Here is a 21109-nt window from a genome sequence, read left to right as displayed (position 1 = left end):
CGCCAGGCGTTAGTTAGGTTAAATCCTTCCTCTGCGGCAGCAATTGCTGTTTCATAGGTGGCTTTCTAAATCGAAGGCGACCACGATTGGCATCCTCAATGTCCTCATGTATTGGTAGGTTTTGATTGTCCATAATCTTCTTGTACTTTCTTACAAGAGCGTTCATACGGCGCAGGTTTGGGGGTGGTATGTGGCTCAATACCGGGAGCCATTCCACAGGAGTAGACCGGATAACCCCGGCAATCATTCTCATAGTGCTATTAAGTGGAAAATCAATTCTATGAACATAAGGGCTGTTAAGCCACACTGGCGCACAATATTCAGCAGCCAAGAAGACCAGGTTCAGAGCCGATGTGCGCAAACACGATGCTCCCCACGTTGTTCCGCAGAGCTTATGTATAATGTTGTTTCTCGCTTTCAATTTCTCCGCAGTTTTCATTACGTGCTCCTTAAATGAAAGCGTTCTATCAAGTGTCAAGCCTAGGTATTTTGGTGTCTTATTGTATTGTCTATATTTTCTATAATTTACATTTAAGTTTAGTTGTTCTTTTATACATTAATTTTAATTTAGTTTTAGTTCGATCCGGGCGATGATAACGCGAAAGCGGTTTTTGCCCTACAAAATAAAAAAGTAGTAAAAGGTATTTAAATTATACTTTTAAAATTCTTTTTTTTTAATAATTTACATATTTCATTAATATCAAAACGCTGAATTAAACTTAAATTAGTTATTCTAAAGAAATCTTCCCGAAGCATTTGATCGTATGTAAATACATGCATTAAGTAAGTATATATATATATTGACATGAATTAATAGAACTCAACATAGTGATGATGAATTAAAATTTTTAGATTTAATATAATGGTAAAATCAAATTTTGAAATATTCTAATGAGGCGCTGAAACTAGTTGGTTTATAATCAATATTCATATTTACCGATTATAATTGTTATTGGTGAAGCGAAAATAAATTAAATTACTGCTGTAAGAAATTAAAATCGAGAAGATTTGTGCTATTAAAGAGATTGTTATGGATAAGAATGGAAGCATAAAAGAGATTTTAACTAAGAGTTTACGATGGAGGGAGGTGTTTTGAGAATAAAATGACAAAGATAAAAAAAAGGAGAGAAGCTTTTTACAATTTGGGTTCAGAATTTGCTAACAACATTCATAGGATTCTACATGTGTTCATTGTCAGCTTAGATTAGTTCTGATGATAATCCACTTTCAAAGAAATTAAAAATAGTATATACGTACACCATTTTTAATTCTGTTTTTTATCAAAGAAACTCCACTCTATTGGTGAGAATTTTAATAACTACACGTCCTAAGTTTACTTATAATACTTCTATAAATTCATAGTAGTAATTTATAATGTGTTAATTTTTAGTACTGAAGTTAATGAATTATGGAAATTACAACCTTTTTTTTAATTTCTTAAGATTTTAAAAACAGTTACTTTATTTAAATAAGCTAATTAATGTTTTTGAGAAACCGGTTTATATTATGCTTCACGGTCTATTTTATTAAAATATAAACATAAACATAAACGATAATTTACACGATGTATTGGCATTTTTATAAACAAACTAAAATTTTCCCGCCCAAAAGCTCCTAACTGTCATGGCTCTCGTATGACGAAATACCTTACAAAACTATCAGATGTTTTTTCAGGCGTTTAGAAAATTACTGAGTCTAAAATGAATTCCAAGTTTTACAAGTACTGTGTAGTGCCCCACTGTGAAAGTACTACCATTAAAACTACAAACAAATTGTTTATTTAACAAACTGTATACAATTTCGCACGACTTTATATTCCGAGCATATTTTACATTTCACTGTACATATTTTGTTATCATGATGCTGCAGCATCATGAGGACCTAAAATCAAATTTAAACATTATTATAATTATTTAATTATGAGATACGTTTTTCTTCTGACAACTAACTTCAAAAACAATATGGTCAAAATCCGTTATATGCCAACTTAATATCCGTCCGCTTAATAGCTTGACGACAAATAATTAGTTAGTTAGTTTCTAGATGGCGCCACTGAAATCCTATATTGAAATAATAGAATAAATAAATAAAATTATAAATATAATCTAACAAATTTTCCATTGCAAATACTTGTTGTAGTCGTCGTACTATTACAGAAAATCGTATAACACGCGAAACAATGTGTTTTAAAACACAAAACCAACAAACCACATAGACCGCCGTAAACAACAATCTGACATTTTGCAAGACGTCAGATTGTAGTAAAAGTGCATCATGAGCTGTGATTGGTGTTTTATGTCACGTGACCAATGGGGTTTATTTTTATTTACTTATTTCTTGAAAATAATAAATAATCTTAAAATTAATAGATTAGATTCATTTTCAGTGTTTTTAGATTAAGATCAATTATAGAAAACAAAATTCTATCAGGTTTTCCCTTACTGTCATTTAGCCTATTCTATAAATTGCTTTTATCAGCCGCTCTTGGATTTTTTTTTTAGACATTGGAAGGAAAAACCCCGGTACTGAGCTATCTTTCTTAAAAGTACACGTACAATATTATAAGTAAACGGCTTTCTGAACATTATACTGTTTACAAAATAAACATAAATACAAAATAAGATTTAAAACTACTGGCTATGAACAATTTGTGGGATGAGAGTGCTGATCACTTTGTCAAAATCGCAAGGTCAGAAGACCTAGGTTAAATTTATATGAATATGCTCTGCTAGAGCTTAGAGTAGTTTGTTTTGACAACTTTCTCTTTTGATACAACGCTTTGGTGTGTTATTAATAAAACTACTTAATAACAAGAAATACTTAAATTTTATTTTTAATTGTCATTATTTATTAACGCGTTTAATTCTTGGATTGTTGATCTGTGATGTTTGGTAAGGGTTTGCGATACTTAACTTAAAATAAAATATCTAAAACAATAAAATAAATATTATTTTAAATATGTATAAAAAACTACAATTATAATTACGTTAATAGTGACCAACTATAATAAATTCTTTAGTTCTTTCCGGTATGAAGTGGTTATGAAGATTTGATGGTTGAGTAGTTTAGGAGAATGAATGCAGTTGAATCTTAAAGAATATCCTGAGTTGAAAGAGGTTCTAAATGTAGAAGAATTTTATTGTGATATATTTTCTGTGCAGATTGTTGCTTGAGAAACCAAGTTGTGCATTTTGTAGAAGATGCATCTCAAATTATAAATAGGATGAAAGTTCTATTATAGACGGCTATTTAAATACTCAGTGCAATAACATTTCTTAAAGAAGAATAATAATAAAAAATTACCGCCGTAATTAAATTTTACTTATTCATATATTATTTTGCATTTCTCTTATACGATTATTACATTTACTCAAAAGATAGCACAGTTGTAATTAATATGCTAATAGAATTTAGGACTCACGTCATAAAGAGTTGCACTTTAATCCGGATTCAAAATCACGAATGTTTCCCACCGTAATAAAATCACTGCATTCTATTAGCTATTTTCAACTAATAAACTCTACTCACATTTTAGTTCAGTGGTACAGCTTATTAAAATTGTTTAAATAATATGTCACACATATTAGTGATCTTCAATGGTGAAACCATCATTCCTCATTAGCCGAACCTTTTTAATCCTTGGACGAAGTAAAGGAAGTATTATAATCGCGAAAAAGTTTCGGTTTTCAGATTTCAAAGGAAATATCCATTTTGATCATCCCTGAATCCACTTTGACTAGTTTCGGCATGACGTCTGTACGTATGTATTTAAATCAGGGGTTTATTTAAGCGTAAGCTGAGTTTAACTAAGGGAACTAGGACTAAACTTCGTTGTTGCGATCAACATGTTTGGTGTTATGTTGTGTTATTTTGCCTCAAATTACGAGACATTCACGAAATTGACTCATAATAAGTAGAACTAGGCGCGGGTTCACGCTTCCGCTAGCTCGGTTAGCTAGTTCAGAGGGTGACGATGTAGGACATTCAAGATATCCTGACGAGGCCTACAGCAAAGGCAATAAGCTGAGTTACAAAATCACCGACGCAAATGTCTACTGAAGCATTTGCATCGGTGGCATCCCAACGAGGCCAGGCTTATTACTATGAGATGTAAAACGTCAGAGGGCGATAGACGACTCCCGTTAAAGCCCAACAGGGCATGAAATGGGGGGAGGGTTGGTGTGGCGACCGGAACGTCACTAGGCGGGTGTCTTTATCTACGGGGTTGGGATGTACGTATGTATTTACCTTGCATAACCTAAAAGCGATTAACCGTAGAATGTTGAAATTTTGGATTCAGAACTGTTGTAACATTTAGTTGTGGTACCTTCCCTTTTGATTGCAATCGACTGGACTAAAAGTGCCCAAAAAAGCCCAAGATCCAAAATATTTGGATTTTGGAGTTTTTCTTAACAGTAGTAAGCCCTCATTGAGAGCGTTTCAACGATATATGATAAAAAAAGTGGTACCTATTTTCATTCGTTCCAGAGTTATAGTCAAATAAAATTTATTATTTAATTAAATATTTGGATCTTACAAGGGAAGGCACATCTTACAAGGGGTTCGAATCCGACTTCATATACATATATTTAAAAATTTTTTTTTTTTAATTTAAATATATTGATTTATTAATAATTAATTATTAACCTCTGATTGTAAAAAAAAAAACGTTTTACAATAAATAATTCAAAAAATAACAATAGAAAAAAAAATGAAGTTGGATTCGAACCGATGTGGATGTGTCTATGGTTACGGATCCGACACGTTTTCATTCACATAACTACTTGGGCAAGGTGAAACAAAATTAATATATAATTTAACTGATACGGACACCGCAAAAAAAAATGTGATGCAATGTGGTGTCCACCACAATGTAATTGTGTAACTGTCCATTTTGTTAAAAAATTGGAGGATTGTATCTCACTTTCAAATGAAATAAGTTTAAATGAAATGCAGAAAAAAATGTCTATATGTAATTTAATCAGATTTTTTAAATTATAAATACATTCTCCTGTTATAACTAACAGCCTAACGGTATAAATTGGTTACCTTTTCTATTACTTATATTTCTTCTTTACCAAAAATGCAATAGTCACATTGAAAACCTTTAAAAATCGTTCATGTTATTATATTAACAATAAGTATATTTTATTATTCTACTAATAGTAAATAGGTTTTGAAAATACACAATTTACTTTTCATTGAAACTATAATATTTCAAAGTTACTATTTATTCCTATATAAATAAAAATTACTTAACAAATCCTATCTCCGTGGTGGAGTGGAAGCGTTTCGGACTTTCATCCAGGGATCCTGGGTTTGAAACCGAGCCATGCATAGCACTTTTCAAACGCTACAAATTTCCATTTCCAAATTCCCACGTACAAGCTTCTCTATAAGTTTCTGTGGTGAATTAACTCATTTACTAAAAAGAAAGAAAAAAAGATATATTTTTTTTTCTCACACACGAGGTGTGTGAGAAAAGTAGTGAGACTGACTTTTTACTTACCAAAGTTTTTTTTTCAAACAATAATATTATTCCTCATAGTAGTTCCCTTGGGCAGCTATACACCAGCGGAATCGATGTTCCCACTCCTGGTAGCAGCGCTGGAAGGTTTCAACTGGTAGGGCTTTTAACTGGTCGGTCACAGTCTTTTGAATGTTCTCCAGTGTTCCAAACTGACGTCCTTTTAAGACACGTTTCAATTTCGGGAAAAGGTAAAAGTCACAAGGACTCAAATCAGGTGAATAGGGGGGTTCAGGAACCGTAGGAATGCGTTTTGAGGTCAAAAATGGAAATGGCCGTGTGACACGGGGCATTGTCATGATGAAGCATCCACTTCTCTGCAATGTCTGGTCTCACGCGAATCACTCTTTTCCTGAGCCTTTCAAGGACACCTTTGTAAAACACTTTGTTGACAGTTTGTCCTGGAGGAACAATTTCTTTATGCACGATACCCTTACTGTCAAAAAGCAAATCAGCATGGTTTTGATCTTTGATTTGCTCATTCGAATTTTTTCGGTCGAGGAGATGACGGAGTGAGCCACTCTTCGCTTTGCCGCTTTGTTTCAGAGTAGCACTCAAATCCAGGATTCATCACCTATGATCACATGCTTGAAAAATTCTTGGTCATTGTCAATCCTCTCAAGAAGATCAACGCACTCGTTTCTTCGATTGTCCTTCTGTTCTGTTGTGAGGTTTTTCGGCACCAATTTCTCATGTCCAAATCGTCTGTCAAAATTTGATGTACGGTGAAAGTGTTTAAATTTAACGGTCTCATCATCCTTATTGTTAAACGACGGTCTGATCTCACAAGAACCCTCACACGCTCAACGTTTTCGTCAGATTTTGAAGTTGAAGGTGTTCTCGGCGTTCCAAAAATGTTTTGTGCCAACGGAAAACTTGTGCTCTTGTTAAGCAATGTTCCCTATAGGTCTGTTTCAACTTGTCAAAGGTCACACTCGCGGATTCCCCAAGTTTAACACAAAACTTGATTGCACGACGTTGCTCTAAATTCCGATGCTCCATTTTCGTAACACACAACAAAAACACAACTTCACTGATGGCACGGTCAAAAATAATGTGTTGGCTGAACGGAGTTGAAATTCGTACTGAGCATGTGGAAGGGATGAACAAACCGGTCTAGCACAGACCGATAGACACAGCGTTGCCATATTGCTCGCAGTGTTACCAATCTCATTACTTTTCTCACACACCTCGTATATATTAATTATCAGTTTTTGTACGAAGTTTTAGTTGGTATATTTAAGAAAAATTTATTACAAGTAGCTTTTTCAAAATATTGTTTTACTATTCAAATTCTATTGAGAGTTAAAGATACTTTAATATGGTTATTAATTTCCATATATCTGTAATTATCAGAAAATATTACATTATAAAAAATTATTATTTAAAATAATTATGGTTCGTAGAATCTAACACTGGCGCTTTATACAGAGCCCTTACAGTAGCATGCGAATCCCTGAGATATTAGTATTCGAACCGAATGAACATATCATCTCTATATTAATAAATTTGTAGAAGCTGTTTGAGATAATTCAATTAAGAAATTGATCCTGAAATTTGCCTAGTAGATATTTTCAGTAAAAAAGGAAGATTTACTTTATAATTTTAATAGAATGGGCTCATTCGTTTATCTGTATATGATACTGAACTCAAGACGATCCGTTATTTTTGCCATAAAAATAAGCAGAGTGATAGCGACTCTTATCTTTATCCTTAAATATAATGCCCCTTCAATAAAGACGAAAAACTTTTCAGAAAACCTTTTCTTGTTTTATGTTTAAGGTCTTTACAATTTTGGAAGATTATAGACATTTTTGATACTAACATACATGTTACATAAAATATTTTTAAAAAATAATATCAAAACCGAAGGAAGATAGAACAAAAAAAATTAAATTTTAAGAAGAGGTGGTTGATTTTTTTAAAAAAACCCTGAAAAACCTTTTTAAAAAAGTTTTGAAACTGGTTTTGGTACTGATACTGGTTTTTTTAGCTATATCACCCCCTGAATGAATTTTGAAAGAAATTAATAAGACCCATATATAGAAATGTTTGAGCCAAATTGAAGAAAATCGGTTCGGTCAATTCTGAGATATAAGGCCAAAAGCAGTCTGACACACAAACAGACACATAATTGCGTATATATATATGTGTGTGTGTGTGTGTGTGTGTGTGTGTGTGTTTGTGTGTGTGTTTTGGTCTAGATAAACTAGTTGGTCCCTAAAACGTAGATTTTCTAAAAATCCGATACTTTTTTGACATGATTACCGTACTTTCACTTTTAATATAGCTATTCTAGCTATCTTCAGCGGGAAAGCAAAAAACAGTTAAGGAGCTGTAATCGGACATAGGTCTGTTAGTTACCCGAAAAGAAAATAAATAACTTCCTGCAGGTCTCAAATAATTTTACTACACTGTTTCGGCGGATTTTTTTTTTCATATTGGGTAGACAACCGTGAAGGTGATTATTTCTCGATAAAAAGAAAGTAATAAAATTTCGTTCTATAATGAATGGCTGCATACATAAAATCAAAAAAGAACAAAATTTTTTAATCGTATCCTACAAACAGTACCTACAATTACAATAGAAAATATGCAGCAGTAAAAAAACGAAAACTATAAAAATAAATACTGTAAAAATAAAAACCACGTAATTATTCAAACACAAGCCGTAATTACACAATTTATATAATGTTAATTCACTGCATATTAAGATATGAATATAAAATTTAAAAGAAAGAACATATAAACATTTTTTTTAAGGAAGGGTCGTTTTAGTAAAAAAAAACTAAGGTGAAGTGACTTAGGAATAAAACGTTTTCACAGGAACTGGTGGTTTCCATTGTAACACAGTGGTTTTAATGTGTCTTAGTTTATTTTTGACAAGATATAATCACTAATCTTATCATATTCCTATCAATCTTTGTTTTACAAAGCATGTATAGCAAAAATAGGTCCCACGCTTCAAGAAGATGGTCTGAGTACAAGCTTACCTTGAGATTACATTAAATCTTTTGTTGGCTGAAATTCCTACGAGGCTAGGAAGAGAACAGAAATTGAAATGTGTATTACGTTGCTAAGAAGAGAAACGTACTTGTGTATGGCCGAACTTTTTCGGTTGAGTAGTAAAAACATGAGATGGTGCTTGAAATAGACTTACTCTCTCAGACCCATGATGGCATCCCTCCAAAAAATAACAATGGTCATGAATTTAGCATAAAGTTCAGCATAAATATGCTAGTTTCCAAAGTCACGTGGATAATGAAACTCGCTGACCAATTAAATAATCACTTTGGCAAAATTAATGAAGGTCGGGCCATTCATATTTAGTAACATATCCAAATACGTCAAAGTAAGGGTAAACAAGACCATTAGCATACAGCTAGGGCCGGATTTATTGTTTACCGCTTGTAGGCTAGGGTCGATTTTCCGTTCCTTCTCTGACTGTATATTTACGTTGGATTTATACAACTTATTTTTAACATAAGGACTTCAATTCTAATCAAGTTTTATTTTACCTTTTATTAAAAGTAGATCCGTTGATGAAACAGTTTTCAAGCCCTTGTATTGATATTATTCTATTATTAAGAATATTAAGCTTAACGCTGCATACCATTTTATTCTCTCAATTTATAGATTCTTGTTAATAATCAAGTTTTACGTAAATAAATTATTTTTTATTACTTATTGAAATAAAAAAATGTATAATTTAATATTGCTTTATTGCAGGTAAAAGTAAAAAGAGGAAAACATAAATGACTTGAATACATTTTTTACTTAATACTACATTTTTAATTTAATACTTAAGTATATTTTTTTTTAAATGAGTACATTTTCTTATTTATGAAATATTCAATTAGTAACAAAAATGATCAATTAATACACCGTACAGGACTTCTACTTGTATTCAAATAAGTTTCTTACGAGTTTTTTTAAGATAACTCATTTATTATATCTTCAATCGAAAGTTTTTGTGTTGTATTTGACTCAATAAAAAAACAGAATACGTTCAACTTTTTCTCAGAAATGCAACTTCTTAGATAGTTTTTAATTCTCCTAAGGAAGAAAAAATTGTGTTCTCCACCCACAATTCGTGGTAGATATGTACAGACTTATTTACCCTTAATGCGGTGTCCAAATTCGGGTAAATATCTTCCAAAGAATTAAATCTTAGAAATTTTGAAATCGCTTCCAAGGATTTATCTCTTGGATTTTCTCTTTCTGCTATGCAGTGCTTTTGAAAATGAATCTGGATCAGAATTCAGATGGTTTGTGTAGATGTGTTTAAGATTAGCATTAATATTAAGATTAGATTTATGTTCTCCTGCATGTTTGTCTTGTTTTCAAACCGCCCAGTGAAGAAGTAGAATCTATCTTAAAATTCGTTATAGTCAATTCGGCTTTTCTTGAATTCACCAATGAAAGTGTCAATGATGAATAAAAGCGTATTTATTCAAAGGTCATCTCATTCAGTAACATTTACTTCTCCACTTCCGTCTTCACTTTCATCAGGCAAAACTTACTTTTCCGATGTTTGTTACTTACTGTCTTTTTCATAGTTGGTATTTTTTTTAAATCCATTGCCAGTGTCTTAAAAAAGTTGTTTCTCTGTTCCCTGAAATACTCTTTCAAGAGAACTATACAAATCTCTAACCATCAACAGATGGTTACAGATTCACTTTTGCTAGTTATACTTGTTTTATGAATTCTGTGAAGTACTACAGTGTTCTAAAAACACACCAAAAATGCTGTTTCAAATCATTCTAATTGTTAAAGACTGATTTAGTACTTAACATCTAGCTGTTGCTTTTCCTGACATGCCACTTTGTATATATGCTAAAGCGGTGTACACTTCTTCCCAAGATTCTTGTAAACTTTAACAAGCATTCTCTTGCGACCATCGAGTAGGACATACTTTCTTTACTGTCTTGTACTGATACATTTCCTCATTGTCTGTAAACTAGTTAAAGTAAAGTTTCATATAGGACCAGGTCTCTGGCATCCAGCCCTTATGGGATAATGGCCCCTAATTACAAGGCCTTCTGCCCTCTCTGGGCAGAAAGGGAACACATCATGGACAATAAGCTCACAAGCAAATAGTTTCATCAGGTGCCTGCCAACAGAAACTGCTTTGGATTAGAACACAGTCCCAAACTTCACATAAACATGAATATCAGCCATTTTTCTATCTATTATCTGCCAGTTCACTACAAAGACCTAGCAGCAAAGAACATAAATCCATGTACTGCAGTAGGCAGACGTATATTGCACTCTCTGATATCCTTGCGTTCCATTCTGTTGTGACTCGTAGGGTATGTGATAACAATCAGTATGTGCAAGTAACATTCAGGAGCATACAAGTGAAGAGTTCATTGTAAGCATGTTTTGTTTTGCAATAACAGTACAATGTTGTTCTGTTCTGTAATTAAGTACTAGAAGCTGGTTGGTGAGTCGAGAAGACAAAATATCATTATTCATTGCCAAAAGTATATGCTAGTTTCCTTTGTAGATAATAGAAGTAAAAAATCCTTGAACTTGTATAAAATTTATTATTAATTTTGAATTGTAATATCACTGCCTAATCTCTTCCTAATCTTTATTAATTTTCACTAGTTATTATAACTATATAATACAAAATATAAAATACATAATTTTATAATAATATCAAATTTATTGTTGTGACATACAGTTTACTTATTTAAGATACTAAGGATAAATAAATTATGATTGTACAATTTTGTGAAATCTCTTAATACTCTTTGTCGAACCAATAACATGCAACAGCATACTGAATGGATATGCAAAAATCAAATCTAACTCACTTTTCAACCATTTTATAAATATGTATCATTCAAACTCAAGAAAACTGCCAGTAATTATATGAAATGACACCAGAATGAGAAAGAGCAGCACTCGTCGCTGAAGATATCCCTTATAGTGCATTATAACATTTGTTTTTAAATTGTTAGATAGATAAATTTAGTTTTGTTTCTCATTAAAAAAAGAATAGTTTCACAAAAATATTAAAGATTAAAAATGAGAAAACGTATTAGGCTAATGTACTTATTGTACATATTAGAATTTTACAATCCTTGTTTTATATGTAATCCAACATTTAGTGACCAAACTACATGCGATCATTGTGAAAATGACATATACAAAATACAATGGTTAAATTCAATTTATCTCACAAAAATTTATCTCCCATTACTAAGCATATAGATTAGTATTTAAATAGCATTATTTTAAAGTAGGTATAGAAAAAATCTAACATTAGTGAGTTAGGCTTCTTCAAATATGATGATCCTTTTTCAACCTAGTAATGAATAGAATATCATTACAGAATGTAACTACACTACAACTATGATTTTAATTAATTATGTATAGGAAAATAAAACTGGTATTCTTTTATAAAAGCTTGGTTATTCACTAAGTAGTCAAACTGTTACTTGCCCACTTAAATGTTAAATGTTTTCATCAGGTATAACATTATATATTATCCGTATGAATTAAAATTGTAATTATATTTCAATTTTAAATTATTATTTTGATATGTAAATGAACAATCTCTAATAAAACATTTATTTATCTTTTAGGAGTTTCTGTTGGAGCCAGTGTGTTCACCATTAGTGCAATGAGTATTGATAGGTACTTGGCAGTCAAACAATCTTTTGCTTTTCGGAAAGTATTCAATAGAAAATCAAGTTTATTTGTAAGTAACCTCTAGATTATATAAAATTCACTGTTTTATGTACTACAAATTTTAGTTTAAATAATTTTAGAAAAAATCTTTTCCTTGGTTCCAATATAATGAGCTAAGGGTTGAGATATAACTTGGTTTCTCTAGAGTAAAACATATGCCCTAATTGACAATTTAATATAAAACAATTAAAAGAAAAACCTTTCTTCTTATTTTATGCAATAACAGCCTTAAGAGCTTTGAAATTCTGTTCAGGTTTGACATTTTTCATATGCTACAAAATCCAAATCCCATGCATAAGCTTCAAGCTTATGTTTTGATTTCTTCATAGAAAAAAAATTCCATTAAATTTGAATACATATGTGCAATTATTCATCCAAAAAATTTTATTTCATTTTTTTTCACACAAGGTTATCCAACTATTTTGGTTTGCTGAAATTAAACTGGATAATCAAAAAATTATATGAATGTTGGGTTTAAATAATTTTAATAATTTCAAATTATTTAAAATATATTCAAAGTGATTCCAAACTGTATGGCTATCTCTCAGGAGACGATTCTACAGCAAAAAAAAAAAAAAATCATCTGAACATTGGTCAGAAAACGGTTCTTGAGCAGGTTTGGCTCGCAAAACATTTAGCCCTGCTTTCAGCGTCCTCTGTAAAATTAAACTGTACTAAAATTCTTGTATTACAAATCGAGGGGTAAATTTGGTTTTTCGTTATTGGTTTGATGTAAGAAATTGAATAAAAGTGGTCCCAGATCTCTATTTTACTTAGATTTTGAGAAAAACGGAGTAAGACACGAAATAATTTGTCGGAAAATAACACTTTTTTATGTTTAGAATAAAATAACTTTGTTAATTTAACAATAAACAAATAAAATTTCTAGTTAACTTTGTACAGAATTTAATTCTGAGAAAATTGATTCATTCATAAAAAGGAATTCAGAGTAATGTAATAATCACTAAAGAAGAAATATTTCATTTTCAAATATAAGTGAACACCTATTGAAAAATAAACATAAACTTACTGACATTAATAAAAATCTAAAAATTTTAGAAGTAATAACAACAACAATAATAATAATGCCACGGACAAATCCAACCCCACATCCGTGCAATAATCTCTACGAAACTTTCAGGACGTAACAAGGGAGACCGTAGAACAGTTGTACACATTAAGGACATGCTTGGAGATACTACGGAAGGTGAGGTGAAAGAGGCAATTGAGAAGGTCCTAGGAATGGATGAGAGATTTCAAATAACATCTATGAGAGACGCATACAGTAGTACCAAAAATGCTACAGTAATTACTACTCAACGCAGCGCAACAAAGTTAATAACAGCAAGACTGAGAGTAGGCTGGGTTTGCTGTAGGGCATATATCTGCATTGAAAACGAAAAATGTTACCGGTGCTGGAGCATGGGGCACGGTAGAAGAGAATGCAGGGGCCCTGACCGCACCAACTTATGTTTCAACTGTGGTAATACGGGGCATTTCATCAAAGACTGTAGGCAAGCAATGAAGTGTCTCGATTGCAGAAGTACAGAACACAGAACCGGAAGTATGAGCTGCAATAAACATAATGATTAAAATATTATTAAGTAATAATAATAGAAGCCTACTATCAGGAGACCTGACGCTAGAAATAGCCACAAGATACAATGTCGACTTTCTGGTGGCTACGGAGCCTAATTTGTATTCGGCTGCCAGAGGTCAGTGGATACCCGACAGGAATGGGGCTGTGGTCATCAGAAGAATACTCGATAGAGTGGATTATAACTTGTACAGCAGAGAAGACTGAATAATAGCAATTGAATTAAGTGACACAATTATTGTGGGTACATACATCAGCCCCAATTGCACTATAGAGTTTTTCAAAACCAGATATTTAACCTACAGCAGATCATGACCAAATCACGGAGAAGAGTGGTAGTGCTTGGAGATTTTAATTGTAAAACTACTGTAGCGGGTGCCAATTCTACAAATGCTAGAGGTAGAATTCTCGAGGACTTGTTGGAGGTTACGGGTGCATGCTGTATAAATGATGGGGCTCCTACATACAGCGCAAGAGGTCACCAATCAATAATAAACCTGGTAATTGTGGATAGTAGGTTTAGAGCAGATACCATCGATTTTGCTGTCCTTACCGAAGAAACTGGTAGTGATCACAAGGCCGTATTGGTTAACATCAGAGATTGCCCAAGGCGGGTAAGGCAGGATAATATTATCTCTAGATTAACGGATTTCCAGATACACCGGGTGTCAAATAATGCGGCAAATAGGATTAGGAACTGTGAAAACATAGAACCGGAGAAATTTCAAGAAATAGTCAAAGCGAAAATTGCTAACATACCGCAGTCCGATAATAGATTTCATCCGGTGTACTGGTGGACCAGAGAAATCGAAGACCAAAGGAAAATCATGCAGCGTCATAAAAGAACTGCTCAGAGGTTGCGAGCAAGGAATAGTAACGATGAAGAAAGTCGACGTGCTGCCCAAGACTATCGACAGGCCAGGAAAAAGCTCAACTTTCTCATTAAGCAATCTAAGAGAAATAAATGGCAAGAGCTCTGTAACGAACTTGACACTGACCCTTGGGGGAAAGCTTTTAAGATAATTACCAAAAGGCTAGGTGCCAACGTTGAGTAAGGAGGAAGCGGAACGACAAGTTAGGATTCTTTTCCCTAGACCTGAAAATCTGAATAGGGAGACAATTGTTTGTGAAGGTGGCAGATTCACAGAACAAGAGGTAATGGAGGCCATTAAAAAGTTGAAAAACCAGAAAAGTCCAGGGCCGGATGGCATATCTGCGGCCATCATCAAGACTATAGCAGGAATAATACCCTGGGAAATTGTGGATCTAGCTAGTTATGGTCTACAAAACCGTAATTTTCCGGTTTTTATACCTAAGGCGGGGGTAAATAATGGATATAGGCTGATTACTCTTATTAATAATATGGGAAAGGTGGTTGAGAGGCTGATAGAAGGCAGGCAGAGCTTTAGGAAAAGGGCTGTCTACATCCACAACAATATGGATTCAGAAAAGGCCGATCTACCATAAATGCCTTAGAGAAAGTTAAAAATTGGGCTTTAAATAGCAGGAGCGGTACCTGGAGGACCAGGAAAATCCCCCTAGTGATAATGCTGGACATTAGGAACGCGTTCGGATCAGTCCCCTGGTCATCTATAATTGATGCATTGCATGAGATGCGAATAAGCGAATATCTAATAAATCAAGTTAATCACTATCTACATCAAAGGTTTCTTGAGATCAAAACTTTGGAAGATAAGGCAGTTTTCCAGATGTTTGGTGGCGTTCCTCAAGGTTCTGTGCTGGGCCCAACCTTGTGGAACATTTTTTATGACGCAGTCTTCAGACTGAATTATCCTGAAGGAGTTACTGCAATTGGCTATGCTGATGACATAGCAATCCTCGTTGAGGATAGGGATGTAGATAACTTAGAACGCAAAGCCAATCTGGCATTAGGAATTATTGATGAATGGATACATAGAAGCCAACTACAGATAGCCCCAGGGAAGTCCAGTTGTATTGCTCTTTCCGGCAGAAGACCTAGGTATAAATTTGAATATCAGAGGAGAGCCAATTATGCAAGTCAATGAGGCAAAATATCTGGGAGTCATACTCGATAAAAATTTGAGATTTAGTAGACACATCGATATGATATGTAGTAGGGTCACTCCAATGGTCAAAGCTCTGAGAGGACTCTTCCAGAACCATGGAACACCAAAAATAGAAACTAGGAAATTAATAACTGCTGCAACAACATCAATGATATTATACGCGGCCCCGGTTTGGGGACATACAATTAGTATTAAACGGAATAAAGGAAAATTGAGAAGCGCGCATAGACTTGCACTGCTGAAGGTGGCCGCTAGTTACAGAACGGTGTCCTATGACGCGCTTTGCGTAATAACAGAGGTTCTACCAATAGACCTGCAGATTAAAAGCAGGATGCTTAGATATGAGGGACTACCACAAGACGAGATAGCGGCTCAATTGGAGCAAGAATGGCAGTTGGAATGGTCACGCTCAAGAGTCGGGGATTGGACTAGAAGACTAATCCCTAGTATAGGTAGGTGGTATGGAAATAGACGCGGAAACGTTGACTTCTATATGACACAGTTATTATCGGGGCATGGATCTTTCGGGCAGTACCTAGCCAGAATTGGAAAAAGGGACACACCACAATGTGTTTATTGTGAGGAAACAGATAATGCGGAGCACACTATATTTGTATGTCCTAGATGGGCTGAAAACAGGAGGGTAATTATAACAAATCAATTAACACCGGATAATCTAATTAATTGGATGGTACAAAATCAAGAGAACTGGGACTGGTTCAGAAGGTTTGCTGGAGAGATCCTGAGAACTAAGGAAGAAGAGGGCGGTAGACTGTGATTAAATTAAGTAGGAAGGGTGGACAGGGAAGGGAAGCTTGACGATCTGTTTGCCCGATTCTGGGTGGAATTCGGAGGGGGAGTGATCATCTCTCTCCTTGGTTGTGGAGCCGGGTTGAAGATGATGGGCTACTGTGAGCTTGCTCTGTGGAAGAATTACGCCATCCAGTGTGTCAGTCAGTTCGGCCCTTGGCAGAGATTGTACCATGGGTATGCGTATCGGTTCTTTTACTGCTGTGTGCGAGACCTGGGGTGTCGGTATCGTGGGTCAGGCAGTACCTGACTCCCCGGCTCTGTTTAAGTTTGTGAGGGCGGGGGGGGGGATCCCAAGCAGGATCAATGATCCGGGGCATGCTCAACCGTCTCTCCGCTCGCACCTTGTGACATATTTACTGACGCAACTATATTTTATAGAAACAACAACATCCACAACTTCCGTGGCAGGGAGTCCACATAAAACCCCTCGTCTTGGAGAGCCTTTAGCTTCGGAAGAGTATAGAAGTCATGAAGATAGAGAAGATGATCGAACCAAGTTTCGTCCGAAGAGTAATGGAATGACTCCAAAATATTTGGTGATCAAACGAAAAGAAGGGGATTTTTAAAAAGTCAGTTCTTTCGTGATAACTTGTGCCATCATGGAAGCCGCTAGTGGACCTGTAAGAGAAACAAGTAAGACTGCTACTGGCTGTTCGTTGAAAGTATTAATGATATACAATCGTCACAGCTATTTAAAGCAAAGAAGATCGGAGACTTGGACGTTGAATTTACACCGCATAGTACACTAAATTTCTCTAACGATGTAGTCGTGTGCAGAGATTTGTTAAATTTTACACAAGAGGAACTTCATGAACAAGGAGTTGTCGAGTGTCATTGACTAACTACACGACATAACGGAGAAGTTCTACTCTCTGCGTTGCATGTGTTTATCTTCAACAAGCCAAAGGTTCCAAAGAATATATTAAAGCTCGATTCCACAGGTTAGTCGTTCCTCTGTTTATTCCGACTCCTTTTCTCTGCTTTGGATGTCAGCGATTCAGACACACAGTGACATGTACGAGGAAGCAAATCTGTATATGTGGTGACCCATTACACCGTGATGAACCATGCAGGGATATTCTGTCAATTGCAGGGATCCACCTGTGTATGTGTCAATTGTCATGGGCACCACAATGCGTGATATAGGAACTGTCCACTCTACAAACAAAAAGTAGCTGTACAAGTGATCAAGACTACACAAAAAGTCAGCTACTTTGGAACCAGGGAAATTGTGCTTGGCAGAACACCAAAGATTGCATCATACAGACAGGTTGTTGCAGCTCCTGCAGCTACTATTAAACCACAGGACGTATTTTCTGAACTGGCACCAGTTTTAGCATGCATGGTTGAATGTATCATCAATGAAAAGTTGAAGAGTTGATCATCAAGAGAAAGCAGTTTCAAATCAATGCAGAAGAAAGCAGATGCTTCCAAAACTAAGAATTCTCCACAATCTAACAATCAGCCATCAACCAGTCACAAGAATAATGATAATGAGGTTGGAAAAAAGAAGACGTCTGAAGCCAAATTGGAGTGATTAGAATCACAGTAGAGAAAATGCCCATTCAGGCAACAACAAAACTGCAAATAAAAATGTGAAAAAACAGAACTTTGAACATCCAATGATGGAGCCCAAATGCACAGAGACCTTTAAACTAGAAGGTGAGTACTTCAGCTACCCTACTAACTTTAGTGTGATGGTCGGACAACTTGTAATTTGACATCGAAATCTTTAGGAAAATTGAGAAAAGAAAGAAAAAAGGATGGCCTAAGAGGAAACATAGGCGATAGAAATTAAGAAATTAGTGCTTATGTGATTTGATTAAATTTTATGATTTAATTTTATAATTTTTTAATAGTTTTTTTATGGTTAATTTGAAATAGTTGAGTGTTTTTAAGTTTTTTGTATTTTGAAGTATTTTTAATATGATAATTTTAATGTGTTTTATAAGTGACAAGAGCCCTTTTACATCCTTGTCTTCTTGTGTTTATTTATGATTTTTATAACCTTTGATATGATTTTTTAGATGGTTTGTTTTGACAGGACTAGTCTTCTGACTATGTTGCTATTGTTTTTTAATAGGATGTGAAAACAATATTTTCTTTTTTTGAAGTGGAGAGGTGCTAATGAACACAGTAGTCGATGTCCCTAAAACCTCAAAAAAAAAAAAAAAAAAATTAGTAATAATGATTGATATATTTGAGAAATATTATATTAGTAAATATAAAAATAAATACTGACTTATTAAAAACAAATTGAATATAATAATAATGCAATGTTTAAATTTGTAGACATGACATAATGATTTGTAATTTGATAAATATTATTCATTATCTTACCATAGTGGATATAAGAAGTTTTATATATGACACTAGTACATACATACTTATGTTTTGAAATATTGCTAACCTTATTTTAAGTATGTATTTTAATTTATAGTCATGTGTAATTTATACAAAATTGGTCTGCTGATTATGAAGTAAAAATTCTGAAAGCATTACAGGTAGGTAAGGTAATGCATGTTCTTACCTTTTATTTGAACTGTATCTGGTGGAGTTAAATAATTGTTTTTTAAAATAATGCATATATACACAGTATTGTGCAAATTAATTTGAAGACAGATATTATTTAATAAATCATTACTTTATTTAGAAAAAAATTTGTGAATTTGTGTAATTTGTGAATATGTAGTAATTATTATTTTCTCCTTTATTCTTAATCACTTCATTTATAAGATTTGGCATCAATTCAACCAAATATACTACTCATTTTTTTTTTTGATTTTGTCATCATGAACCCATATTGATATTATATTGGTTTATGAGGTCAATTTTTGAGGTATAATTCATTCTTGAGAGTCGTTTTTTAATTATTGTCCAAAGATTTTCAACTGGGTTTAGATCTGGGGAGTTGCCTGGCCATGAGAGCATTTTAATGTTTCAATTTTAGAAAATTTTTTCCACTTATCTGGCAGTAATAATGATGTTAAATCTTGTTAATATACTCTGTTGAGATATAAACTGCAATGTTATTTAAAATTTTGGGTTTGTTTAATTAATGTGTTAATATTTTAGGTGATTGCTAGCCTATGGATAGTTGCTGGCTGCATATTTGCACCTATTCTCTGGGTTCGACAAACTACTTATCTTGATGCAAAACCACCGGTACTTAAAGAAGCTGCTCAAAGACATAATATAGCATGGTGCATTGAAAACTGGACACACCATACATCATCAAGTTTTAAACATATTTATGGTAAATTTATGAATATAATTACATTTGTTTTAGAAAATAAACACAATAAAATATGGTTGATTGGTGAATGTACATATATTCTCGGAAGAAATTCTAAGTAATGAAATTTAAACAATTACTTACCCAAGTATGTCTATAATAGAATGAACAGTTTTAGATATTATACTCAAATTTTTTATTTTATTTTATGCACAATAATTTTTATTTTTCAATAAGTATCTAGTTAAAATACTTAAAATGCATAGTATCAGAAATGTTATTCATCAAGGAAATGGTAATTTTTGGCAACAGCTATTAGAAATTCAAAAAATATTTTTAACAGATTTTCCAAAAAATTATTTATTAAATATGCTGTCAAATTTGTTGCTGTTATTCACTGATTTTGGGATGCTAAACTAATTTTAATTAAATAGCATCATATGTATTTTAGGTTATAAATATAATTTATATTACAATGTTTTCAGTTGGCCTATTACAGTGCCAAATGTTTGCTGAATGCTAATAGTTTTTGTGTCAACTTATGTGCTGATAGTTCTATGTTATTTAGTTGGTTATTTATCATTTACAATTTATTATGTAATTAGTATGTGTTGTGTCAAGAAAAGAGAAGCAGGGTAGGCCCAGTCAATTCCAAACAGTCAATTCCTGTTGGTGAGGTATTAACTGAGGTAGGAATTGATTATTCGTCCTCAGGAGAGAAGGAACTGAGTTTCTGGTGTTTTGAGTTGAACTTATTGGTGAATTTCATAAAGTTCTTGGGTATCAAGGAAGTTCTGCTCCACTTTTGTGTGAATTTAATGAACAGTGTGATACATTCATGCAGATTTTTGACAGTTCCAAATGTGAAACATTGAGTTCACGAAAATTGGTTTCCTCTGAGTTGAGTGATTTTAAATCCTTTTTCGTGGCTCTAGTTGAGGGGTAAGAGGCCTTAGCCACAAGGCCTGCTGAAGTGAGAGAGGTCACAGTAAAGGATAAAGATTCAGTTTCCATTGTTATGCCTCAATGTAAGCCTTATGCTGAGGTATTGCAAGAAAAGCGAAAGGTTAGTTTTAACCGAAAGCAACTGGAGGAAGTTTCTGTATATTTAAAAGAATAGGTTTCTGGTAACTCAAGCAAGCAGATGAATGAATTTCAGGTTATCCTTGGAGAATAGAGGTTGAGTA

At 33.6% G+C, this 21109-nt stretch overlaps 1 protein-coding gene across 1 annotated transcript in view; it reads left to right on the top strand.

Moving 5' to 3' along the window:
• Positions 1-21109, top strand: part of LOC142318168 (orexin receptor type 2-like) — a 75712-nt gene that overhangs the window by 19347 nt on the left and 35256 nt on the right. Inside the window, exons 3-4 of the mRNA XM_075354711.1 lie at positions 12124-12239; positions 19763-19943. Coding sequence (XP_075210826.1) covers positions 12124-12239; positions 19763-19943 — 297 coding nt within the window. The remainder of the gene's footprint in view (positions 1-12123; positions 12240-19762; positions 19944-21109) is intronic.

This window comes from Lycorma delicatula, chromosome 1 (genome assembly GCF_047948215.1).
Source record: "Lycorma delicatula isolate Av1 chromosome 1, ASM4794821v1, whole genome shotgun sequence".
NCBI lineage: Eukaryota > Metazoa > Arthropoda > Insecta > Hemiptera > Fulgoridae > Lycorma > Lycorma delicatula.
Note: the sequence above shows the minus strand (reverse complement) of the source record. Positions and strands in the feature narration are given on the sequence as shown.